The 27,813-nt window shown below is 39.5% G+C and overlaps 1 protein-coding gene and 1 long non-coding RNA gene across 3 annotated transcripts in view; one reads left to right on the forward strand and one right to left on the reverse strand.

Moving 5' to 3' along the window:
• The window catches only part of IL31RA (interleukin 31 receptor A), a 35,708-nt gene extending 8,132 nt beyond the window's left edge, over window positions 1-27,576 (reverse strand). For both annotated transcript variants that reach the window (XM_054003355.1, XM_054003354.1), the window contains exons 1-12: window positions 27,465-27,576; window positions 16,117-16,198; window positions 15,302-15,598; window positions 13,783-13,903; window positions 12,152-12,318; window positions 10,838-10,989; window positions 8,079-8,244; window positions 7,303-7,385; window positions 6,545-6,761; window positions 5,139-5,321; window positions 2,281-2,382; window positions 762-908 (exon numbers count right to left, since the gene is read on the reverse strand). In XM_054003355.1, coding sequence (XP_053859330.1) covers window positions 762-908; window positions 2,281-2,382; window positions 5,139-5,321; window positions 6,545-6,761; window positions 7,303-7,385; window positions 8,079-8,244; window positions 10,838-10,989; window positions 12,152-12,318; window positions 13,783-13,903; window positions 15,302-15,598; window positions 16,117-16,198; window positions 27,465-27,530 — 1,783 coding nt within the window. In that variant the 5' untranslated portion in view covers window positions 27,531-27,576. The remainder of the gene's footprint in view (window positions 1-761; window positions 909-2,280; window positions 2,383-5,138; window positions 5,322-6,544; window positions 6,762-7,302; window positions 7,386-8,078; window positions 8,245-10,837; window positions 10,990-12,151; window positions 12,319-13,782; window positions 13,904-15,301; window positions 15,599-16,116; window positions 16,199-27,464) is intronic.
• LOC128821934 (uncharacterized) lies at window positions 4,620-4,984 on the forward strand. Its single transcript, XR_008441281.1, has 2 exons — window positions 4,620-4,706; window positions 4,818-4,984. It is a non-coding gene; the product is annotated as an uncharacterized LOC128821934 (long non-coding RNA).
• Window positions 27,577-27,813: the final 237 nt, after the last annotated feature.

The following is a 27,813-nucleotide window of genomic DNA, read 5'->3' on the forward strand; positions in this document are numbered from 1 at the left end:
CTCTTTCACATCTAAAAATTACCAGGAATTGCTCTGGTCTGAACTGGATATCCGTAAGAAACAAGCATCACAAGATTTGTAAGTCTGAAAACTTTGCAAAAGAGATCATGTTAGGTGCCTGATAACAATGATGTCTAAAAAAGGGAGGGAAAAAAACAGTTCTGAAGCACTGAATGATCCAACAGCTTTCTTCATAAACTATATAGGAAGAAAAGTTTAGGTGACCCAAACACTTTTCATGAAAGCTTCTGCTGAGATTTAACCTAAAGAAGTTTTGGACAGATACCATTACACTGCCAGATTCTATGGACACTATTCCTGAGGTAGAGATTAGGCGTTTGCTCAAATTTAGGCTATCAGCCTCCAGACCAGAAAAGCAATGGCAAGCACACAAAATCAAACACATCTGAAGAAACTGATCTAAAATGATGTCCATAGAAACTATTGGCAACTTATTTTACTGTTATTTCCAAATTTGCTTTTAATATAAAATTGACAATAAAAATAGTCTAACAGAAAATTTCCACCATACTTTTCCAGAAGCTGAAGACATATCCTTCCAAGGACATGCATGAAACTTATAAATTCACTGAACCCTCATGATCTATGGCTTTACACAGAATCTGTGATTCTCCAGTATATTTTAGCTCCTCTACTCCTGTCATAACTTTTTTCCTTGACTTTAAAGGTGAATCAAGATAGAAGAAAGATTGAAAATTTCATAACCCTATTGGAAGTGTTGTTGTTTAATGTGTACTTACTCAATTCTGTTCCATCTTCAGGTTTATAAAATATTGTATAGTTAGTGATAAATCCATTTCTTTTAGCCTTTGAAATCTCATTCCATTTTATTGTAACTTCGTTTTTCCCCAGAATGCCTGTATCAGCCACAGGTCCTTCTGATGGCTCTACAGAGAAGCATTATGAAATAGCAAAAGTAATAAAATAGTCAGTGTACAACAGTGTTATCTGCCTCTGTTATTTTACACATATTAGCAACATTAGGGGAAACATATGCATGAGAAAATATGTAACCTTAGCGCTATGACACAGTCCTTAACTTTTCTCACTCTCTTTAATGTAGGAATTCTTCTGATAAAACTTCCCCTCATGTATTCTGGCATTTGCATAGTTTTAGGTGTTACTGTATTCAAATACTTAGACATCACTAAAAGGCTTTATTGTTACAACATCAGAGAGACATCAAGAGGAAAATTATCCTTTGTGCACTCCTGGAGGAGACTCGGGTGCAAGGCCACTGCCTTTCCAGAAGGTCTCTGGCTGAGCTGGGATTCAAGTGGCATCTCCTGCCCACCCCCCTCCCCAGCATCCCCAGCCTAATCCTCATCACACTAAACAAAGCCTTTCTGATTACACAATACCACCTCACACACATTGCTCATAACTTTGTGGGGACTTTTTGAAGAAAGAGGTCTCTGTGTTGCAGTTTTAAAATTTCCTTCCCATTCTCTAACAACCTTGAGTGTTGTCACAGCTACCTATAAACAGGAAAGCACTCAAAACACAGTTCTGACTGTGCTAGTAATTATTACTCAAACATAAAATACTCCATTGCCTCCCCCAGTAATTAATGCTCTTTAGTGGTGCATTGTACTGTGTATGCATGCACATTTGCATAGACACACACATGCCAATCAACATTTTCACATGGAATCTTAAAATTACTGGTAAACTACATTCTTATAGTTGGTTGTACAAATCACTGAATTCACAATAAACTTCTACAAATAAAGAAACTTCACCCCTTCCCCTGCAAAACACTATTTCATCCAAAGTTTCTTTCCAATTACAAACGTCATGTCTTCTTAACATTTTTTATTTGCAAGTCTGCAAATATTTTATTACATTATAAAATCTAATCTTATAAAAGTAGGCTTTTCAAATCAGCCATTTTATTTTATGGGTAGAATTTCCTCATATATTAAGACTGATAAATGTAATCAAGCTTTAAAATCAAGAATGATTATATAACATATAAATGAGCTTTTAAACATTAAAGAGATAGCTAGTTCAAAAATACTTTCATGTTTGTAGCTATACTCTTTCCAAATGCTTTGTATACAATATGTAAACTTCACAAAAAATTAGTGGATGCAAGCAGCAATGTACCTGTATCACAAGAACCCTGAAACCTGGGGGTTTTTCACTACCTTCCTCTCCTTTTCAAATAATGATAGTACCAAATCAGTCAAAGATAATACATCCTGAGAAACAGACTACAACACACATTTCACAACATGATTACTTTAAAATACCTACTTTTTTCTTGAGCATAGATTTGTATGTAAGATGGAGCTGCTACATTATTTCCATAAAGAGGATACACCAAGATGTTATAGCATACAAATGGTTTAAAATTTTCTATAAAGGAAAGAAAAGAATATTTACATACAATCTCTATGTGATATTAATACAATGAAAATAGACTAAATCACAAGGCAATTCTAAATATAGTGTTACTGACTATTTGCTTCAACTCCCTAGCAAGCGCAATATGCAATTATTGATTTGAATGCTCATTACTGGCTTTAACACATTTTTTTTCACAGTAGTATTTGTAAGAGCACATGGTTTCTGGCTCATTTTTCACTAGAAGTGGTTTGAATGGGTAATTATACTTCAGTATCATACAACTTCTTTGTATTAATCCATTTACTCATCTTGAAACTCTCTATGGTTTTAGAAGAAGTCTCTATTTTCAAATAACCAGTATAAAATTACACTTGAAGGTAGCATTTTTAACTTCACATATCTTTATGTTTACTGCTTTGCAGGAGACAACTTTTTCTCATGCATCAGATTAAAAAGCAGTGGAGTCCCCCACTCTTAACACTCAGGACCTGAGGGAATGGCAAGTAACTGTGTCAGGGAGGCTTATGCTGGATATTAGGAAAAGGGTCATCACCACGTCAGTGGCTGGGCATTGGAACAGGCTCCCCGGGTAAATGGTCACAGCAGCAAGCCTGGTGAAGTTCAAGAAGGGTTTGGACAATGCTCTCAGATACATAGTGTGATTTTTGGGGTCTCCTGTGCAGGGGCCAGGAGTCAGACTTCAGTGATTCTTCTGGACCACTTACACAACAGAATATTCTATTATTCTAGTACTTCTACAGTGATGTTCTAGTCATGCCAACTGCAGCTCTTCTGACCAGCCTGACTCAAGGGCACAATTGTCGCAAGTGAGATCTGTCCAGTAGAATTTTATGTTTTAAGACATAGTTCCAGCTTCTGGAAATTAAGTTTTGAACTCTGAACAATCCAGGAGCCAAGTAATCACCCACTACTTACAACAACTCACATCAACTCTGAGAGGACATAACTGTAGCTTTACATACCCTGGAATGAAACCAGTGTAAAGGGATTCCTAGACCATTTCTCTCAAGCTCTGCAGCTTGCTCAGCAAGAATAATGGCTATCAACAGATTCCTGCATTATATCAGCTGTCTGCTGCTCTTGCAGTCCCTTACACCTATTTCAATGGCCATTATATATCCATTATCCCAGCTAGTTTTAGCTAGGGTAGAGTTGATTTTCTTCCCAGTGGCTGGCACGGGCAGTGCTTTGGATTTGTGCTGAACAGAGGGCTGACAATACAGAGATGTTTTTCTTATGGCTGAGCAGGGCTCACACAGAGCCAAGGCCTTTTCTGCTTCTCCTACTGCCATAGTGGTGAGGGGACTGGGAGTGCCTGGGAAGCTGGGAGGACACACAGCCAGGACAGGTGACCCCAGCTGAGCAAAGGGAGATTCCAGACCATATGACATCATTCTCACTATATAAAGTGGGGGAAGAAGGAAGAAGGGAGGACATTTGGAGTGAGGAGTTTGTCTTCCCAAGTCACCGTTACATGCAATGGGGGCCCTGCTCTCCTGGAGATGGCTGAACTCCTGCCTGCCCATGGCAAGCAGTGAAGTCATGCCTTGTTTTGCTTTGCTTGTGCGCAGGGCTTTTGTTTTCCCTATTAAACTGCCTCCATCTCAACCCACAAGTCTTCCTGCTTTTACCCTGCTGATTCTCTCCCTGATCTCACTGGCAGGGCAGTGAGTGAGCAATTGCCTGGGCTTGGCTGTTTGCTGGGGTTAAACGACATGAGTCCTTTTTCAGGAGCCAGGCAGCAGTCAAACCATTGAGGTGATGACAGATTTGATTGGTAGGTACTAGGCTGAACTCATAGCTGTTCTTGCTGTTCAGCTAGTGATAAGCAGGCTCCTGCATTTGCCACAGGGCTCGCTTGCCTGCTTGGTATTAGAGTCTAGTTATAGTTAGTGGGCACTTTCTGCTTTTCTTGCTTGCTGTAGTGCTGCACTGCTTGACACCTTACTGATTTGTGCCTGAGAACATTTTGATAACAGCCATGGGGATGTGCCTGGGCTGGCCAGGGCAGTGCTGTTGTTTCTGTGCTGATGTACTGGACAGGCTGGAACTCCAGCATGAACTTGAGTTGAAGGGAATGTGATGCGTGACTGAGTCCACAACAAAGCCTGCAGCCTGTGGAGGACTCCACACTGGAGCAGGTAGAGGCCTGTGACCTCACAGGGGAGCCATACTAGAGCAGTTGTGAGTTACTGCAGCCAGTGGGAAGGACTCATGTCAAAGAAGTTCAATAAGGACTGTCTCCCATAGGTGGGAACCTACACTGAAACAGGGAATGTAAAGTTTCCTTTGCAACCTTAGTGAAGATCATGGTGAAGCAGGCCATCCCCCTGCAGCCTATGGACAACTATGATGTCCTTTCTCTAAAACACATGAAGGAGCATGAGCTTTTCCCATATTCAATCTTTTTTTTGTTGTTCTAGATTTCTCTGATAGAAGAGTCACATCAGTCACAGGCCTCCTCTACTGGTGTAAGATCAAGCCACAGAACTGCTTTAACACAAATTCTCTAGCCTAATCTTATATGAGAGCAAGCACTACCTTGCATGTTGCATGAAAATTTGTAAGACTAAAAAATGCTATTACATTAGTGGCAGAGATTTCAGTGAAGCATGTAATAATACTGTTATATTTAAAAACAGTCTGAGGGAAGCTGAATGAGTTCATCCTTATTTATTCTTTCCAATCTACCTATAAATACGTGTACATCTGTACATTGTTACAGCTGTAACTGATAAACATACTTTTGTTATTTTTCCACTTTGTAGAATTTGACATATATTGCCATGATCTACCAAAAGGGTCCATTTCCAACTCCTCATACCACTCAACCACATATTTGGTTGTTTCTGGTTCAGAGGTTATCCATTGCACCACCACTTCTTCATTCGTTGTAGAGGTCACCACTTTTTCAATCATCTGAGAGGCTAAAAATTTAACAGAAAAGATCAGCAATTTTGTCTTCAAAAATGCTTGAAAAACACATACAGAATTCAAGAACTAGTCTCTCTTTCAGAATCCAAATTTTGTATGTGTAGAACTTTATAAACCAAATTACTACCAATTTTGCAGGTAGCTCATAAGTAATTTTGATTGAGATGACAAAGGCAATAGAACAGGAAAGCAACTCAGCAAGGTCAAGAATGACACTGAAGCAAAGGTGAATTCTGCATCAGCCTGCAGAATAGAGGTAATGTGAGTCTGAGTGAAAACCCAACTTGGCAAAGCAGAGGCAAAAAAAAGACCTGATGAAGCAGAGAAAAAAAGAGATGCATCTGGTGGGGGGAAAGCACATCACAGCATGGAAAAATCAGAAAAACCTTTGTGGTGTGATACAAAAGTGGATAGGGAGGTAGTCAGTAACCTTTAGGACAAAATTACATTAAATCTACATATCCAGTTTTCTGATTAGAAATGGAATTTGATTAAGCAGTTCCAGGAGGACACTTGCACTTACATCATGAACAACTCTTTTTGGATGCGATTCAAGTGTGTCAAATACAACCTCTCTGTCAGATTATGGCTGGCAGCAGGATGTTGCAACACAAGGCTCAAAGCGGTATCAGAATTAAATGTAAGAGCCAGAAAGCAAGTCTTGTGCTAGAGCAGACCAGCTTCCTAACCCTGGCAGTGGGTGGGATGGGTACTCTGGGAATGCATATGAAATGAGAATAAACACAAGGCTTCTCTCCCTGCTTCCACTAACACAACTTAAGAGACTTCTATTTATCATATCTTTGAATGATGTTGTTGAACACTCTGCAATAGTGCCCTGTGGTAACCAATCTTCTGAGCTAACAAACGGATGCAAGAGAATCGGGTAGCATTCCATAAATTTATTTGGGAGGTGGAAAGTTAGGAAAAAATCTAAACCAACCAAAAAAAACCCTCAGAAAGTAATACAATAGAAATTCAATAAGACATCACAAGGTATTCATATCTTAACAACTGTATCTCAAAACAAAAGCCCCAACAATAATTGTCTATAACAGAAATATGATATATGATGGCAAAATATGACAAGATATACATAGATACATATGACAGAAGTCCTTAGCACAATTTTGCTTCCACTATATCAAAACTTAAACAGATGTAATGAAAATCACTTTTACATTAATGAGAAAAATATGACATTGAGAAATCTTACATTTTTCATCAGGGGATGGAATCCTCAAAATAGCTTCAGGAGACTCTCCAGCAGAGTTATAGGCAGTGACAGATATTATATGTGCCTCTTCATTTAAAAATAAGGTAATTTTCTGTTCAGTAGAGTTGTTTGTCCTTTTATGTGCAGCCTTTTTTTCTGGAAAATACCGTATTTTGTAGCCTAGAATTTTCCCAGAAGGCGGAAAGCTTTTTAATGGCTATTAAAAAAATATACAGTAGTAAGTGTTTGGCAGTATTATCTGCACAAGCAAAAATATATGCTGTATTAAAGATCAAATTACAAAACTATTATACTGTATTTAGAAAAGCAAGGTATTTTCTTCAGGCCCATCTTCTGGACAGACAGCCACGACAATTTCCTTGATGGATTTCAAAAGTCAAATGCTGAGATTTGAAATGTAAAGAGCCTTTGGACACTTTACTAGAATATTAAAGTGAATTTAAAGACAGCTTTGGTAAACTGGATTATTTAAATGCAGTTTAAGGACTTTTAATGAGATTTTCCAGTAATCTGAACACAATTAAATGCTCCCTTTCCACACAGATTAGAAAACTCCATTTGTCTACCATTCAGTAAACAAAAGCCTTTTCAATCCTAATTTAGTTCAGTGAGCATTTTTCTTCTGATAACAGCAAATGCCTCTGGCAGTTGTTTGTCCTACAAAACTGAAATACTTAAATATAACATCAGCTACAGGATATCAATATGATTACCAATTCACAAAAAAATGTATATACCTTCCACATAAGATGTACAGATCTATTTCTAGATGAGCGTGAAGACTCAATTACTCTCCACAAATCCACTTTTCCTGAAGGAGCTGTTTAAAGACAAAAAAAAAAAAAAAACCACTTGCAATTTGTTGCTGTATTAAAAAGATAGTTTAATATGGTGAAAACAATAAAAAGGTTTCTCTAATATGGTGAAAACAATCAAAAGGTTTCTCTAATATGGTGAAAAAAAATCAAAAGGTTTCAAACATAGAGTCTAAGAGAAACTTACTAAAAGTAAGTTTTATCTTCTGTAGTGCTATGCCTTTTTTTGCCTAATTAGGTACTTCTTTCTTTCCAAAAGTTTCCTGCTGCTCGCTTTTATTTGTTAAATTATAGTCTACCAGAAGAGACTTTCTAGTCTTGTTTTAAAACTGGCATTTTGATTTCTCTGCTTATAATTTATTTCATTGAACACACATGCTGCACTACTTTTCTGCTACTATCTTACTTTGCATTGTTAAATCTTCATCTACACTCTTAATTTTCCCTCTCTTCAGTGTCTACTCATCTGTTTTCTTCCTTAGTCCTATGTTGTTTGAATCACTTTTCAAATCTCCTCCAATACTTGCTGCTGTCTTTCAGTTTTCCTCTTCTATCTTTAAACAAAATACATATGTTCTGTTTAAGCAACAGGATTCTAAGTTCAATAAAGGATCATACACCATAACACAGTTTTTTCCTACTAAATCCTAATACCTCAAACTATAACAGAAGAAAACGTTTACAGGTAGGCAGCTTACCTTTTTCTTCTGTGCTTTCACTTTTCTCTCCACTCCATCCACTCCAAAATGCTGACTCATTATTGACACACCGAATGGCAACAGAATAGTCTGTGGAGTCCCACAGACCTGTGAGATTACATGATCCTATATTCTTCTTAGAATTCAGTGAGACATTGACAAATTCCTGGAAATACGTACATGAACTAAAATGATTTGATATGAAATTGAGTGTAGATATATTACTTATTTTCTTAAAAATCCTCAGAAGATGCAGTTTTTGTGTATACCACCTCACTCCTCCAAAACTCAAGATTGCTTGTTTTATACTTCATTTTAGTGCGTAGCACCTTTGTTCCTCCTGTAAAACTCCAGGGTCTGAAAAACTTGATCCCAAACTAGGTCTCTACTGACTGACCTGTCGCTTGAACAGTGTGCAGCTCACATGTGATTCTAGAGCAGCTGTGCACAGAAGCTGCTGGAGGAATGCAGTTCCCACTGGTGGGAAGCAAGTGGTTATTGCTAAAGCCATTACTACAATAATGTCCCACAACAGCATCCTCGGGGAAGCAGTGATTCCCCCAGTGATTTCTCACAGTTTGTGAGTTAGCTGGGTACTTGTTTCCTGTCTTGTTTATCTTTCCTGAGTTACAAGGCCTTCTAGCTGTTAGCCATACAATAGTGGGGTTGTGGGCTGCCCAGACATTATCAGCATAGGTTTAAAATGAAAAGGTAAATGAAAAGACAAAAAATTCTGGTACTAAGAGGTAAAAACAAGATGAAGCCTGTTAGTGGTGAAGGAAGATGGGAGTATAAGAAATAAATTATGTGGTATCTGTTCAGAAAAGTAATGACAATGTGAGTCAATTCTTCGTCTTAAAAGGAACCTCAGTCACTTCAACACCCAGGGCTAAAACACAGTGAAGATATTCTTGGCTTCCATCAGTTGAACCTTCAAATGAAAAGTGAATCAGTCTATAACAATGCAGACTGTACTGTAACAACTACAACAAATGCAGGCACCCACTCATATGAACATCATAATGGGAAGTGCACTGCCTAATGTAACTGAAGATTTTAGTCTGTTTTGATCTCAAGAAACTCACTGTCAAAAAAATACCTGCTTCTACAAGAGTGAATTCAGGGGTCTCCAAACCACTGTAGGTGACAGACTCTGCAACAAATCTAAAATTAAAAAGGTTCCAAAACTATTATCAACCTCTGGCAGAATCTGACATAGCAATTGAAACACCTCATACTAGGCTTTAGTTACTTGCCAAAAGACTGTTAACGATATGGCATTATGATCAGAAACTTAGAAATTTAGTATATGCAAGTACAAAAATATGTCACATGTTTTTCACTCAGTAAAAACAGTTCACACCAAACTATTTAGACTATTTTGGTCAGATGACTTTAAAGGCCAAGAAGATATTTGTCCTTTGTGCAAACATTTTTTAGTTAGGGTTTTGTTTGGTTTTTTTTGTTTTGTTTTGGTTTGGTTTTTTGTTGTATTTTTTTTGTTTGTTTGTTTGTTTGTTTTTTGGTTGTTTTTTTTTTTTTTGCATATATGTGCTGACAGAGAAACAGCTCCTGTATCTTTTCTAGTCATGGATAGCTCCTGTTTCTTCTGAAATATCTGTGTGAAAATGCAGGTGTGAGCTGAGGAAGCAAATGGACATAGGCTGTATTTGATAGCAAAAAAAAACCCAGATGATTTCTAATGTAGGTGCTGAAAACTAGACACAATACACAATAAAGCTGTAGCTCTCCAAGGACTATGAGTTCCTTTCCAAATGCTGAAAACATAAGGACCTCATAGAAGGTGTTACAAGGACACCAGTGCCTTGGCTCCAAAGAGATAAACATCTCAAACAGGTCTTTTAAACAATCATTAGTTCCATTTCTAACACCCCATCTGGACCTGAGCCATCCTGCCCATCCAATCATCTTGAATCCTGAATCCAAGGACTAGTATGTCATTTTTACAGTAATGATGCTTGAAAATGTAAGAAGGATGCTAGCAAGAAACATCTTTAATATTAGAAATGTTTCTAAAGCTCTGATTACTACTTTGATGAATTTTTCTCTCCCAAAATTATACATGTGCTGCATAAAATAGTAATATCAAGGCAGACATCTCAGTTCAATGAACTTAAGAAAACAATCCAAGTAACTTGGCCAGTTCTTTAATTTGGAAGAAGAAATAGTAAAACTACAAATACAATCCCTTCCATATTGAAGACCATAGGAATAGATAATCTGAAATATACAAATACTCGGGGGTTTACAACCATTCCATTTAAGTGTCAGAAAGACGAACTATGAAAAGAACTTCCCTTATTTTTCATCTTGCAAAATTTGTATTTTCATTCACTTTAAAACAAATTTAACATCATTCCATATTGATCAGATTAAAATACTGTGGTTCTGAGTGAGCGCTGTTTTCAACACCAGAATGCAAGGGAAACACAAAATATTGTTACTGACTGCATGTGTAATCCCTTGGCCAAGGGTCATCCCTCATCCTTCCACAGAGTAATACTGAAAAGCATGATATGTACCAAAACAGATAATGACCAAAAGGAAAAGGACAATTAACCCTAGAAAACCAGACCGTGTTCTTAAGATCATGTACCCCTGATAACATTCCACTAAAATAACAAGGTTATTATCATTATTTCAAAAAACTTGTTGCCTTTTTTCTACTTAAATTCTTATAATATTAAGAAGTTAGTCACAAAGAAACTGCCATGCAAAAGAAAAATTATGTAACTTACAGTAAAGTTTGAATACAAGTTTCTGTATTGAACCTGGCAAATTATATGTTTTACAGGGATAATCTTCTCAGGCATTTTCCAGGTTACCGTAAGTAACTGCTTTATACCAGGGATTCTTTTAACTGAAAGTATTTCAGGAGGGGCAAATTTCTCTAGAATGAAGAAACAAAAACATTAAGAGAGGAAAATGCTTTTATAAAAGTTCAGGATTTCTCTGTCTGTATTTGTTCCAAGAAGTTAAATCCTTATCCCAATAACACACATCCTATCAGAGTATTCATGTGATGGTTTATTTTATAAACATAATTCTACATATGGGAAATTATCTGTAAGAGAAATTTCACACATAACTGATTTAATTACATGGCATTTTGGACAACCTGGTCTAGTGGAAGGTGTCCCTGCCCACCCAAGCCTTTCTATGATTCTGTGATTCTACTCACAAATCTGCTCTCAAATAGATGTGCAGATGTCTTTCATTTGTATCAGCACTGAAAAATATTACCCAGAGACAGCAGCAGAGAAAACAAATGAAGCAGAACTGGTATGCCAAAGACAGGACTGAACTGCAGATGAGGAAAGAATTCAGCTGAAAATGATCTGAGGGAAAGAGAAGTGTAAAGGAGATGATGGGAAAAGAATGGACTAGCAATGAGAAAATATATATCTGGCATAGAAAGTAATGAGGAGTCACAGTAGATCTGAATACAAGAATAAAGGATGTGACTGATGATGAGTGCTGCAACAGAAAGTTAGTTATAAGGGTTACTGCTTTACTACACCACCAAAATGAACAGAGGAGAAGCACAGGACAGAGGGAGAAGAGGTAGACAAAACATTATTATTGTTCCTGTGTGCAATTATTACTGATCATAGAACAGGTGGCTTTTTTTAGCATTCCTAACCAGAAAGTGGAATAGCAGAGCATATGATGGGTGGTCCTTGAGAAATTATAGTATCACTATCCATTGCAGCCAGGTGTTGCACTGATACTTGGTATGACTCAGAAATGTTAAGAGTCCAAGTACCAATTATATTGGTTGACAAAAAGTTGGAATATATGGCCTTTACTTCTCAATAATTAAAAACAGTCATTTATAATGGATATATCAGACATTACCTTAAAGAAATATTGTTGCAGTTAGATGTTGCATAGCATGAAACAACACCCTGTCATTTCTCACCACCTCACAAGAGGTGGTGAAACTGAGAAAAGAAACTGATGAAAATTACTGCTGTAACACCAACCAGTTGGAAGAATTTTACATGGAAAAGTCATAAATTAAATCTTTACAGATTCTTTTTTTTAATTACCTATTTTTTGCAAAGATATAGGGACACACTCTGTTAAGGATGCACCCAAAACATTTTTAGCTTCCACTTGAAAACAAAAATCATTACTATAGTCATTGTCAGGATAAAGAAATGAACACAACTCTGTTGTATTCTGGCAGGATCTGACTGTATCTGGAGAAGTCATCCTAAAAAAGAAAAAATAAAAGCAGTTAGAAACTAGAGTACTTTCTTAGAATAATTCAAACAAATTGCTATTATTTATATATCTTTGAGGTTGCAAGACTTTTTTACCAGTGAACATTTTAACCGACATGTTTGTGCAAACAAATACCCTTTCCTAATTTCCCTGCCCCCTTGTACCAGTGCTTTTGTGGTCACATGCTAAACTCGGCTAGGGTGATACCTGGATTAAAACTTATGTTTAGATCTGGCTGGAAACAGTTCTGCAATCCAATTCACTTTGTGGTTAATAAAAAGTCTGTGCTTATACAGGAAGGAAGAATACTGAAATGTGCTTTCAATGGCTGTTTTAACTTCTGGCTTCACAAATGCAGCTAAGTTATAAAATATAGAAACACCAGAAGTAGCTAGAAAGTTCCACATTAAAAAGATGGAAGCCTAAAATGTCAAAGCTAAAATGGAAATAAAATTTAAAAAGTTTTCCTACCCTACAATTTAAATTACAAAGATAGTATACACTAGTACAATATGAAAAAGTACCCTCCAGAATCTGAATTCCTTCCCATTCTCAAGAATAACTTTAGGCATTTTAGAAGTCTCCTCATGAAACAATATTACCTGGAGTCTTGGTTAGGCAGAAAAAGAGCACTACTAGAAGAAGCACTATGAAGGACAGATTGACAAGTGCATCTGGGACAAATCTGTACTATCACCTTCAAAATCCTATCTGAGATCTGCCTTGAGACAACACTGATTTCACCATTTTCACAGTCACTTATGAAAAAAAGCAAGCTCCTAACCACCATTTAAAATCTAACTGAAATTGAAAGAACCAAGTATCTGTGCTTCTACACTGGAAAGTATGAGACCATATCATTTGTATTTGTAAATAGAAATCCCCAAGCAATCCAGAAGGACAACTCTGGATTTTTTGACTGAAACTTTATGACTCCAAGGGTCCTTAGGTTAAATGCTACTGGAGTCAAGCAGAATACTGCAGTAAAGCAGTAGTGTAATGAATTTTGATGGGAATTTTTTAAAGTAGATGAGGAAGCAGTATTTCTTATGCCCCCAAAGCGAGGTTAGTTCATTACATAGAAAGTTTCTGGGAAACTCTCCCATAAAATGCCTCCATTCACCATTTGTGCATATGGTCACTCAACTTTCAATCTTATTAGTAATGTTACTTCAAAGAACAAGTGAATATCAGCTGTGATATAAATATTTCTCTACTGAATATTGGTTGAGAATGCTTATTTCCTTTATACAGCACACTAAAAAGATATCAGACTGCAAGTATTTTCAACAATTACCAACCCTGAATTAATCAATTTAAATTACTGAGAAATGCCAAGACTCCAAACTCCATGATGATTTAAAGTTTTCTTTAAACAGAAGTCAGGATGAGAGAGGAAGAGAACTGGTTGCCACATCCCAGCAACCCAGTGCCCAGTATATCTAGTACTTACAGTTTTCGGTAAAGAGTATAGTTTGTTGTAAAACTTGTTTCTCTTCCTGCATTCCAGGTACAGGTAAGGTTAACATCATAGAAATAAATGCAAGAAATATTTTCTGGCATGTCTGGACGAACTACAGTGACAAAGGTTAAAAAAAATCCAGTAAAAATATGTAACTTTATGTACACCTGATTTTGTTCGTCAAAAAGCAATTAAGGCAAACTTCATTCAGTGTCCTCATAGCGCTTCATTTTATCATCCCTCACTGCCCTCAGAACTCCTCATAAAACAAAAGTCAAAACCACTCTTTCTTACCCTGAGGAGACAGCAAGATTTTCTCCAACTATTTCTCAGAAATACTGTACTAAGTGTGCCTAAAGGCAGTAACTCTATCATATATCAAACCATTGCATACACTGTCTTGAACATCTAAGCGTATGCACACCCTGTCTCCCCTCTGCAACACACCTGTAGTTTCAGGTGAGTCCAGAAAGTAAGAGGAAAACAAAAAAACAGCAAAAGCACAAAAAAAAAAAGACATTCTGACAGAGAGAACTCTTTTTGGTTCTCTCCCAGAATATCTAATTGTTTACGCTATGAAAAACCCAAATCTGAGAAATCTGCACAGCGTAAAGAGTGCAGAGGACAAGTTCCTGGGAAACAGATCTGTGTGACCCCGAAGAAAGCACTAATTATCTCTCTTTATCTTATAAGCAAGATAGCACAAAGGAAACAATCTTCTGCAATCTCTGTAGTCTGAAGTCATCCATAAAAATGTAACACTCTAAGAGACTTTTTTGTTACAGCTCAATTTCTTCACTGTTAGAAGAAATTGGAGTAGAAGAGAAATGTGTCCAGTGAAATGAACTGGTTGACAAAGCCCTCTTTTAAAAAGAGTATTTTTCTGTCTCATCTAATAGAACTGTCAAAAGATCTTTCCTTTATCAACAAGCTTACAGCACATTAAGCTTTGCAGACATGCAAGACCTTTTGCTGGATTTTTTTCTACAGATGTTTTGGTTTTATTGCTTCTTTATTAGAATGGGACCCCCAGCCATATGTTAGTATACTCTGGACTTAATCTGTTCAATAAATTAGAGAATTCATATACATATTTTAATGTTCTGCATAAGAAAGTGTAATTATAATTTCTTTAGAAGAGAGGATTAGAAAGGAAATCCTCTCTAGAGAAAGTTGAAATTGGCTAGGCTAGAAAGAAGACATAACCAAAGGAACAGACCCACTATATTTGGAACTCAACAAAAACTTCAGCTGTGCATAAGTCAGGGTCAAAGAGGTTACAGACCTGTGTCAGTAAGGAATGCTAGTAATTTCATGCTTTGTTTCAGAAAAAAATACATATGTGTACATATATATATGTGTGTGTGTGTGTGCGTGTATATGTATAAATACATGTGTTAAATACATGTGTTTTAAAATAACACAACCAAAAGTAGCTGTTTTAAAAGTAAAATTATTATAGTAAGTTGTTAAAAAGAGTTAAGATTATTTTTTCTGCCTTTCTACTTACAGCCAGATTTAACTTCTGTGTGAACTAAAGGTAGTTCCGTGTCCAAGTACTTCATGAAACATTCCACATAAGCTGTGCTGTAAGTGAAATTATAGATGGTTATATTAGATACAGTCTCATTCACAATGTTATAGTTTTCTGGAGCAATGAATTCATCATTCAATTTCCAGATGATGTGGCTTGCATTTCTCTGTGGCATGTAGCTCTTCCTAAGAACACAGGATAGTTCCAGGGAGGATCCTCTTTCAATTTCAGGAGATGAAGGAAAAATGTCAGCATCTCTGATAGAGTTTTCATCTAAAAATAAAATCAAAGACATTACATAGCCATATTCCTCTTAAAATACCAGTGGGAAAATGGTAAGTTGTTTTGTTGTCTACAGATAATTTAATTTTTTTTTTCATACAGAAGTAAAATAAAATGCCCAGTTAGTCATTCAAATCAGACATTCCTGTTTAAAATGCAGTTCACATTAATTAGCGTATTACACTAGGTTTTACATTAGAGTGATATTTCAACAACTTCACAGAAATAATGAGGAAGCTTCCACTCAGATTCTTTTCTTCATTTAGGGCTATTAAAAAAGTAAGTCTGGTACTTTAAGCCAGTTTTTCTAAAACACTTGTATCTGTAAAAGATACACATGTAATTTACATGCATTTATCATTACTACTTATGATATCCAAAAATATGTTAAACTAATAAGGCTAAAATTTACAATAAGCTGCAATATATTTCAGAACTCTACAAAATTTCATTTGGAGAATGTTACCTTTTCTTATGGCAAGACAGGTGCTAATAATCCAGAAACATACCTGCCACAGAGCTGCAGAACAGGACAAACATCCAAATCAAATTGCTGAACATTTCCTTCTCAGTAAGTATGGGCAGAAAATGCTGTCATAAAATAAAAATTAAAATGACATTTTTTATTTTTAAAAGTAAAGATGCCCTTTTAATACTTTGTTAGCATTTGTGTCAGAGTTAATAATGTTATTCAGCTTTCCTCACTGGTATTCAAGTGAAGTATTGCTTTGTCTAAGTGTTACTTTCCTGAACAATGGAGAAATTTGATGCAGTTTTACTAATACAAGTTGCATGCATTTCCAATAAGAAATAGAAAGATAAGTGTACCTAAAACACTGCTGAGGGCAATCCAATCCACACATGTGTTTAACCTTCCAAGGATCATGGTAAGAAATGTATCTCCATTCACTTGACATTCAGCCCGCCTAGTCTTTTCTAAGCAGCTTCATCTAGTGAATTCTTTTGAAAATGAAGGCTCTTGAAGGAGAAGGAATGATCTGCCTAACTTGTTCATCACCTCCTAGTAAAGAAATTGTTCAGGAAGTGAACAACAGTCCAGGTCACCTTTCATCCAAAAGAGGGTGAATTCATATTGGATTTTTCCAGTTTTGCCCCTGACAGCAGACCTGAGTGCAGTCTGCAAAGACAAAGGAAGTCACCTCTCTTTGCCTTTCTTTTTGAAGAACTACTGAACTACTGTGCAGTCAAATAACCTCAGACTCTATGTAAAGAAGGAGGAAAGCAAAGTAGTAGACTGATTTCTTCTAAAAGGACAGGGTTCCTTCCAGAATCTAGGGTTCCATATGAAAATAATTACAAAAATCGTTCTCCCTGCCTTGAGTACTGCTTTTAGCACTTAGAGAATCACAGAATGTTTGTTTGGAAGGGACCCCTACAGACTATCTGATCCAAACTTACACAGGGCCTCCTAGAGGCAGCTCCCCAGGACCATGTCCAAACAGCTTTTGAAGATCTCCCATGATGGAGAGTCCACAAACTCCCTGGGTAACCTGCTCCAGTACTCACTCACTCTCACAGCAAAAGAAATATTTCCGGATGTTCAGAAGGAACATCCTGTGTTTCAGCTTGTGCCTACTGCCTCTGGTCCGATCACTGGGAAGATTCTGGCTCTTTGCACCCTCCCCTCAGGTACCGATGAGACCTCCTCTGAGCTTTCTCTTCTCCAAGCTGAATAGTTCCAGCTCCCATTTGGCAGATGCTTCAGTGCACAAATCATCGTTGCAGCTGTTCCCTGAGCTCTCCCTGGTATGTCCATGTCTCTCTTGCTATCAGGAGTCCAGAACTGGACTAAACACTCCAATTGTGGGCTCAGCATTGCTGAACAGAGGGACAGGATCACCTCCTGCTGGTTTCAGTCCTGCTGGTTTCAGTCCTAACACAGCTCAGGAAATCAACGTTCTTTGTCACAAGGGCACATTGTTGGCTCATGCTCTATTGGGTGTCAGGGACTACCAGAGCATTTTCTGCAAAGCTGCCCTCCACCTGGTACTGGTCTAGGGTTGTACCTTCCCAGATGAAGGATTTGGCACTTCTCCTTAATGAACTTCATGTAGTCCCTGCCAGCCCATTTCTCCAGCTTGCCGAGGTCACTGTGGACAGTAGCTGAACCCTCTGGCTTGTTAGTCACCCCTTCCGGTTTTGTTGTCATCAGCAAACTCACTGAAGGCAGGCTCTGCCAGAGCATTCTAATACATAACATTAATGAACATGTTGAATGGGACAGGATTCAGTATTGCCTGCTGGGGTACATCACCAGTGATTGGCCTCCAGATGGACTTCACCACTGATCACCACCCTGTGGGTCCATTTATTAAGCCAGTTTTCAATTCCCCTCACTGCTCATCCAGCCCACGCTTCATCAGCTTGTCTGTAAGAACCCGTCTAACAGTGGCCCAACTCCAGCATGAATGGCAACCCACACAACTCCTTTGGCTAGTAAGTGGAAGATTTGCCTGTAGAAAATAGAGGTGTCCCCTTCACCACATGAGAGCCTAGAGCTCAGTATTCCTACTTCCTGGACAAGTAGCTCTAGTTACTATGCTCATAAGCAACAGGTAGGTATTTTGCAGCTAGTTGGGGTCCATGTTACACATTAGGTTTTCAGATTTGTCTGGAATTTCAGCTCGCCATCAAACCTGTGTCTCAGGAGAGCTCCAGGTAGGAGGCAAGTACTATCTCCCTAAAACAGGCACAGCAGTAGCTGTGTAAAGTATCTCATCCTCCCCCAGGTTTAGATAATGCCAGGAAGCAGGAGTGCACCAGGTCACTGGACAGAGATCTAAGTGGGATATAGGCAGTAGGGGTTATGCCTATACAACCTATATAACACCTATGCGGGGTTCTTCCCACAAAAACTTGGATTTGCTAAAAAATTAAACTTTACAGCAATCTAAAAGAGGAAAACATGGTAAAAACAATGCATTAAGCTCAGTTTCTGTCAGAAATCAACTTAAATATTATTTTAAGTTTGTCTTGGGAAGCATTTTATATACTTTAAGGCTATGACAGTAAAAAACAGGAGAAAAAATTAAAAGGACATGTGGGATACAAAGAAAAATGAGGAGGAGTTTGTCCAGTGACATACTCCTAAAATATAGCAGTAGCAAGATGTGTACCAACAAGAAACAAAGCCAGTACATAAAGAGAATATATTAGTATGTATTCATGTAGGGTGTATGTTCTTGTTCTCAAAGAAGTAAAGATGAATTACACTATTGATGGCAATAAAAAAAAAAAATAATTGTTCCAAGTATTCTGTACCAGCACAACACCAGAAGCTTTTCTCATTGCCCTTGATGTCTCTGGCCAGATTTAATTCCATCAGGACTTTTAGTTTTCCTAACCTGATCCCTGACCGCTCTTTGTATTCCTCCCAGGCTACCTGTCCCTGCTTCCACCCTGTACAGACCTACTTTTTGTGTTTGAGCTCATCCAAGCAGCCCTCCCAGTGTTTTTGACCAACTTCTTATTTGTTGGAATGCACCAATCTTCCTCAATGCTTGAGGAAGATGATCCTTGAATACCATTCAGCTCTTTTGGGCCCCTCTTCCCTCCAGAGCTTTATCCCATGGTATTCTACCAAGCACGTTCCTGCAGAGGCCGAAGTCTGCTCCCCTGAGTCCAGGATAATGAGTCTATTGTCCTTGCTGCCCTAAGGACCTCAATCAAACTCCAGCATTTCACAGTCATGGCAGCCAAGATTGCTCCTGGGCTTCACCTTCCCACCAGCCCCTCCTTGTTGGTGACAGCACAGTCCATCACAGTACTTCTCCTCATTGACTCCACTGTCACTTAGAGAAGGAAGTTACCACCGACACATTCCAAAAATCTCTTGGATTGCCTATGCCCAGCTTTGTTGTCCCTCCAACAGATACTGGCAAGGCTGAAGTCACCCTCATATCTGTCTGTAGAGAGTCTCATTTGCTCAGCCCTCCTGGTCAGGTGGCCTGTAGCAGACGTCCACTGTAATGTCCCCTGTCCTCTGTCCCTTCCCTCCCTTTAACCCTGACCCATCCGCTGTCTGTCAGCTCCTCACCCACCCCAGGCAGAGCGCTGTGCTCTCCAGCTGGTCACTGACATAGAAGGTGACACCGTCTCCTCATCTGCCTGCCTGCCCTTCCTAAAGAACCTTTATCCTTCCATTCCAGCACTCCAGCCACAGGAACCATCCCACCATACCTCCACTGAGACAAGAAGATCACAGCCCTGGAGGCACCTGTGTGTCTCTAACTCCTTGTTTATTCCCCATAGTAAGAGATAGAGCTTCTGCTGATATCCTACGTGCAGATTTGCAATTTTTGAGGGGATATGAGACAGAAGAGGCCTCATTTCAGCCAAAATAGTTCTGCATTTTCCATGAATAAAGCAAACAAAATTTTTATCACATTCCTTTAACTAGCTCCAGCAATCCCATACTTTTTTAGGAAGGAAATTAAACTCAGAAGCATTGGCAAATCATGAAAACATTTCTGAATAATGCTTAAGCTGAAAATACCACATACCATGACATATCCCATCACAGTGGAGTACAGAACTGCAAGAACAGGCATGACCAAGCTGGCTGCAACATCAAGTTAGAAGCCTTTGAAAAATTCTAGTTTCACATGCACACCAGAAAGCTTAAATAGTCGAAGATTCCATCCTCACTCAGTGGGTGCTCTTCATCCTGTATCCATTCTGTATCTTTTCCCCCATCTTCTAGTTCTTCTCTAGTACTAAGCCATACAATAAGTCACTTCCACTTGCCAAAATAGCAGAAGACTAAAAAAAGTATTTGTACTACAATAGCAAATGTAAGGCATCTGAGTTGGTGAAACAGAGGAGATAACTGGGGAGAGAGACCTCCATGACTTTTCCCAGATGTGAGCTGCTCATGTGGTTCAATCCTCTTGCTTACACTTTGTTCAGTATCAATTAGCAGCTGTTTATTTGGCATGGCAGCTGGTAGTTACTACTTGCCAGAAACCAAGGTAGTGACTTAGCAGGTCACAATGCTGTTCAAATCTTATGTGCTTGTCAGGACACTGATATATGGTATGTGATAAAATAGCTCTTAGGCTGTTTACTGAAGAGGTTGTATATGTAAAAGTGATCAAAGAACATGTCTGAGTGAAAATTGCACCATATATGCATAAGTGTTTCACTTAAAGATGCCTATAAAAGCTATCTTCTTCAAGTGATTAAAAAATTGATTCATCAAAGCAAGACCTTTCCCTATATTGTATTTAAGGCCATTTATTAATTGCCCTTCTTCCCCATTTCAGGACATGAAATGGTTTTCCATTTAGATTCTATTCTAGGATTGCTTTTAACTACATGAACTACATGCCCCTGCATACAGTGTAGATGTTACACCAAGAATAAATAACATGCCACATCTATAAATGTAAAGACAACATGTCATGGAGTCATAAAATCACAGAATGTTAAGGGTTGGAAGCCATCTTAAAGACCATCTAATCCTAACCCTCCTTTCCATGTCCAGGAAAGACATGTCCCAGTAGACCAGGTTGCTCAAGGTCTTATCCAACCTGGTCTCAAACACTTCCAGGGATTGGGCATCCACAACTTCCCTGAGCAACTTGTTCCACCACCCTCACAGTAAAGAATTTCTTCCCAATACCTAATCTAAATTTCCCCTCTTTCAGTGTGTACCCATTCCTCCTTGCCCTGTCAGTCCTGTTCCTGTCAGAGAATCCCTCTTCAGCTTCCCTGTAGGCCCCTTCAGATACTGGAAGGTGTCTGTGAGGTCTCCACACAATCCTCTCTTCTTCAGGCTGAACAGTCCCAACTTGCTCAGCCTATCCTCATAGCAGGGCTGCTCCAGCCCTCTTACCAACCTCCTGGCCCTTCTCTGGACTTGTTTTAACAACTCCTTGTCAACGTGCTGGGGACCCCAGGGCTGGATGCAGTGCTCCAGTGGGAGCTCAGCAGAGCAGACCAGAGGCGTAGAACCCCTCTCTCAATCTGCTGGCCAAAGCTGCTTTGGATGCAGCCCAGGATTCCCATGGCTTTCTGGGCTGGGAGCACTCACTGCAGGCTCATGGTGAGTTTTTCATCAGCCACTACCCCCAAGTCCTTCCCCACAGGGCTGCTCTCAGTCACTTCTCTGCCCAGCCTGTGGGTGTGTCTGGGACTGCCCCAGTGCAGGTGTAGGACCTTGCACTTGGCCTTGCTGAACTCCCTGAGGTTTGCATAGTCCCACCTCTCAAGCCTGTCCAGGTCCCTGTGGATGTCGTCCCTTCCCTCCCCTGTGTCGATTGCCCCACCCAGCTCAGTGTCATCAGCAAACTTGCTGAGACTGCCCTCGATCCCACTGTCCACGTCACTGACAAAGGTGTGGAGCAGTATCAGTGCCAGGACTGACCCCTGAGGGACACCACTCATCACTGGTCTCCATGTGGACAAGGAGCTATGACCACAACTCTTTGTGTGTGGCCATCCAGCCAGCTCTTTATCCATAGTGGTCCATCCATCAAATCCACGTCTCTCCAACATAGAGACAAGGATGGCAAGTGGGACAGCATCAAATTCTTTGCTTAAGTCCAGGTAGACAACGGGAGTTGCTCTGCTCTTGTCCACCAAAGCTGCAGCACCCCATCATAGAAGACCACCAAATTTGCCAGGCAAGGTTTGCCCTGAGTAAAGCTATGTTGACTGTCACCAATCACCTCCTTGTTTTCCATGTGCCTTAGCAAAGTTTCAGGAGAATCTGCTCCATGATCTTTCCTGGCACAGAGAAGAGACTGACTGGTCTGTAGTTCCACGGGGCTTCTGCATTCCCCTTTCTTAAAATGGGGGTTATAGTTCCCTTTTTTCAGTTAACAGGGACTTCATTTGACAGCCACAATTTTTCAAAAATTATGTATAGTGGTTTAGCAGCAGCTTCTGCCATCTCCCTCAGGATCCACAGATGAATCTTATTGGATCCCATGGATTTGCATACATTCAGGTTCCTTAGATGGTCTCAGACTTGATCCTCTCCTACAGTGGGTTTAGGGTCTTCATTCTACCAGTCTCTGCATTTGCCTTTCTTCACTTGATTGACATGCCTGGAACTTTGCTGTTGAAGACTGAGGCACAGAAGTTGTGGAGAACCTCAACGTTCTCTTTGCCCAGGGTATCTATGTCTCCCATTTCCTTTTGAAGAGGGCCTAACCTTTCTCTTCCTTGCAACATATCTGTGGACAAAAGGTGCACAGTGCCCAGCAGAGGGGGACAATCCCTGCCCTGCTCCTGCTGGCCACACCATTGCTGATCCAGGCCAGGCTGCCATTGGCCTTCTTGGCCACCTGGGCACACCCTGGCTCATGTTCAGCTGCTGTCACCAGCACCCCCAGGTCCTTTCCAGCCACTCTGTCCCAGCCTGTGGCTGTTGTGACCCAAGGGCAGGACCCAGCACTGGCCTTGTTGAACCTCACACCATTGGCCTCAGCCCATCAGTGCAGCCTGTCCAGATCCTTCTGCAGAGCCTTCCTGCCCTCCAGCAGACCATCTCCTGCCCAACTTGGTTTCACCTGCAAACTGACTGAGGGTGCCCTTGGATCCCCTTGTGAGGATCAGCAACAAAGATCCTGAATAGGATGAGGCCCCATAGTGAGCTCTAGGGAACCTCATTAGCAACCAGCTGCCAACTGGATGTGGCACCACTCAGCACTATTCTTTGTTCCAGTCATCCTCAAGACTTGTTAACATCTTTGCTGGACTGTGACAGAAAATTCTTTCCTGCTAAGTCTGACACTCTTCTAACAACTATGAAGGAAGAAGCTGAATAGACACTCCTTTTATTTAGTCTTTACCACCCATTGCTACAGCTTTCCCATGATGGCTGCCATATGGAGAGACAGACCTTGCCCTATCCACAACCAGCAAATGCTGAAAGACAGGAGCCTAAGCCTCTGCTCTAGCCCATTGGGCCACCCAACTGCAATGTTCTGCCAAATGAACCTGGAAAATCAATAACCATGAGTTTTCAGAACTCCAAGATTCAAAGCCATCAGCACTTCCACAAATCCTAGAGGGAAAGAGAAAGGGAAAATGATTTATATATATACTTCAGCATCCTTTTTGGTAACAGGGTGCATCAGATTCATGATCGGTCGGGACTGCACCAAAGGTGAGTACCACTGAGCATCCAAAGAGGAAAACAGAGGCTTTCCTACATTGGTCAGAGAAGACAATTACATGTAAACATAATGGAAGAAGCAGTAAATTTGAGGGACAGCTAATGGGTTTTCTCAACTCTTCAACTCAGACTTATGCACTGACAAGCCCATCCATGGGAAAAATGGCAGACACTGTGATGAAAGATCCTGGGCACACTGATTTCATAATCCACAGTATTTAAGTGAGCTAAAAATAGTCAGTTGAACCTCAGAGCAGGATGAATAGGATTCATACATTTACCTTTAAATAGAACTTGAATGAAACAGGTGTTAGGTGCACTTTCTTCTGGAAAATAAACCTATATGTGTTTTAAATTATGATGGCCTACCAGAAAACTTAATGGTATCATAACCTACTAACACCACTTAAAGTAAATAAATTCAAGCAATGCACATCTATTCAGAAAACTACTAAGATTTCAGAGATATCTGAAGAAGCCGCATCGTGAGGGTCTCAAAATGCTGTATCAACTGTTGACCCCAGAAACTTGTTCTAAAAACACGGTAACATCAAAAAAAAAAAAAGAAAAAAAAAAAAAAAGAAAAAAGAAAAAAAAATCATCATCATGTAAAACAACCTATTAATTTAAAAACTTCAAACCAACTGGAAACTTAAAAGCAGGAAAGCCATTTTTCCTCTTTCAGTCTCTAAATAGCCAGTGTAGGCACAAAAGGATAAGATACTTTTGTTCCAAAATTCTGAAGGACATAGTGACCAGGAAAAGTCAGTTCTGCTAATAACTGCTGATAATAGTTATTTTGCTTACTATATCCTGGAGTTACAGATGCAAAACATGTTTTGAGAAAGCCTTTTTTTTCTTATAATTCAACACATTGAATATTCATACATTATATTATAAAATACTGTTACATTGAAAATTAAATAAAATTTTTAACTACATTGATACTAATAGGAGAAAATAGAATATAACTCATTATTCTCTGAACAAGCATAACAAATAAGTCTCTATATAAATCTAAAGGTATAAAATGCTCAGATAGATAAAAAACTGCAAAAGAGGTGTTTTTTTACTAATTAATGTATTGTACCTCATAAAAACACCCCAGAATTTTTATGGAAAAAGCTAAAGTTACAAACAAAAAACAAGATTTACTTGCTTTAAATATGGGTCAGTTCCTTAATTTCAACTATATGATTGCATCCAGTTTGCTAATGCTCACTAAAAGAAAGGTCAGGCCATCATATTCACTAGAATTAAATGTTGGTTATATTACCAGACATAATTTTGCTTTCAGGCACTATCCTCCCCTGTTCTTTTTTCACTGACAGAGGAAAAACAGACAAGCTATGGTTTAAAGAGAGTTCCTGTACAGGACTAGTCTTGGAGTAAACCTCCTTCAGCTCATTGTCTGAGTGACTACAAAGTCTATTTGGGCTGCAAGGGTCTATTTTGAGAGATAATTTTGCATCAGATGTTTCAGCAAGTAAGACATTATTAGACAATGGTTGCCTTCATGCTCATTCTTGGTGGAGAACAAACTGTCTTGGTGAGCAAAATGGATGGGCAGAGTAGGAGGAGCCATGCACTGAGCTCTAAAGAAACATAGAGCTCTCACTGAAAAGCGGGTTGCCAGATCAAAATCTTTTAGATTTGTCAGATTTAGGTGGCTTCAATCTGTATTGTACAGAATACACACCTGTCAGAAAACCAGAAGGAAGACTCTCTCTACTACTTCAGAGCATTAGTTTACCCTTGCCAGTCTTGTCTTTCAAACTAAGAGTAGAACTAGAAGTAAAACACACATCTACTTAAATAATGTTAATAAAACATATTTTGGAAGAAAGAGAATATTTTTCTGGACTGTTATGGAATCAACTACAGCCTCAAAATACAGAATATAGTTATAATCTCTGTACTACTGCAGTGCTGCAAGTAGAAGAACAACAACACAGTGCAGGTAATGCCATGCTCCACACACATGAGAAGGCAAAAGAACAAAAAAAGCACAAAACTTCACTTCTATACTTTCTTCACGCTCAAAAAAGATGGCCACGACCCTGAAATGTACCTGTACATGTAATATATTAAATGTCTGAAAAAGATATTTAATCATGTATTTTAGAAAACAATAAAACTCAGACTCATTGCAGCACGATAACCCTGCTGCTTCAGATCAGCTCCTAACTGTTATATATCCTGCTTTTCTTTACAATCTATACTGCAAACTTTATTAACAATACTTTTGTATCTTAGTCAAAACTGCAAGGCAAAACATGGCATGGTAGTGAGAGATCAGGCTCAAAAGACTACTGAACACATTTATGTTTTAACTTCTCTCAGTATGGCATTTTTAAATTGAAAATACCCCCTACAAACACCAAATCATGCAAAAATGCCTCAGGTTTAAATGATTCTAGAAAAATCAAGATCATCTTCAATACTGCAACCTCTTGATATAAACCCAAAGCTTCCTTCTCCCTTTTTATCCCTTTTGAGACCTCTTTTGTTATGGATTAGCCTCTGACAGAAAAATCTGATCAGACCACTCCATTCTTCCACCCAATACATGAAGCTTCCTTCAAGCACGAAAACATTATCTTGCCCAATCAGTTTCTTAATTCACAAATAGAGTCCAGAATTTGGATTTCAACTATTTCAGACAATCATAGAATCATTTTGGTTCCAGAAAACCATCAAGTGCAACCATTAACACAGTACTGCCAAGTCCAGCACTAACCCCTGTTCCCAAGTGCCACATCTACAAGCCTTTTAAATACCCCCAGGGACAATGACTCCACCACTTTCCCAGGCAGCGTGTTCCAGTGCTTGACAACTTTTTCTGACAAGAAAGCTTTTCCAATATCCAATCTAAACCTTTCCTGGTACAACTTGCAGCTATTTCCTTGTCCGTTGCTTATAACTTGGGAGAAGAGACTGACCCTCATCTCACCACTTCCTTTCAGGCAGTGGTAGAGAGTGATAAGGTCTCCCCTGAGCCTCCTTTTCTCCAGAATAAACACCCCCAGCTCCCTCAGCTGCTCCTCACAGGCCTTGTGCTCCAGACCCTCTACTCCCAAAAGACAAGTCATGCAATCCATTACAGGTGAGAAGGCAAGTGACACTTCCCCAGTTTAAGCATGAGTGCGTGAAGATGATACTCATGATGGATACATACACAAACACATTACAAAAATATTTTTCCTCAGAAGGCAGAAATTGCAAACACTGAAGAAACCTGGGGCCAGTACATTTAAATCTGATTCAACACTTCAAGAGAATCTGAGTGAATACAAATTAAGCAGAGAGCAATTAAGTAAGAGCTTTTCCTTCCTTTGATGATTGCATAAAATGCAAACATTTTGAGAACTGATTCTTAACCATTACACAGAGAAGGAAAGCCAGTGCCAAGCATCTGTATTGCATTCTTTACAAAATGAGACAAATGCAATGAGCTAAACAGAAAGTTTCAATTCTTCCTGTCTCACAAACTTGAAAGAAAGAAACCAAAAGGATCTTTTTTGGCCCGAAGAGATACAGAAGCATGTCCTGCCCCAAGTCTGGGACGAACGCCTGGAGAGATGCGAATGCAAGCAAGCTTCACTGCTAGAGATCCACGCGAGTCCGCGGAAGAGTTTCACACTCTCCCACACTTCATACAAATGAACATGAGCAGAGACATTTTCTGCTGAAAATATCTTTTTCACTTACCTCAGCTGCAGAACGGGCGCTTGATTTAACAGGGGCCTCTGCCTCCCCGCGACCGCGAAGGGACATACAAAAAAGGAAGTTGCCCGGCTGAGCACAAATAACCCTTTTTCCTGTAATTCTGAAGACCAGAACCCCCCACACCCGCCGCCAGATTTAGCGGTGTCGGACTCAGCTGCAGCTGCCCGCAGGGCGCCGGCCGCCCGCGGGCAGATGCTCTGCCCTACCCGGAGTCCCGACAGGCGCCCGTCCCCGGAACCACCCCGCCAGCCCCTCCGCACCCCGACCGTCCCCCGCCCGGCCCTGCGGCCCCCCCAGCTCCCGGGATGGGGCGGAGCGGGACGCAGCCCCG

Source organism: Vidua macroura, chromosome Z (assembly GCF_024509145.1).
Source record: "Vidua macroura isolate BioBank_ID:100142 chromosome Z, ASM2450914v1, whole genome shotgun sequence".
In the NCBI taxonomy this organism is placed as follows: Eukaryota; Metazoa; Chordata; class Aves; order Passeriformes; family Viduidae; genus Vidua; species Vidua macroura.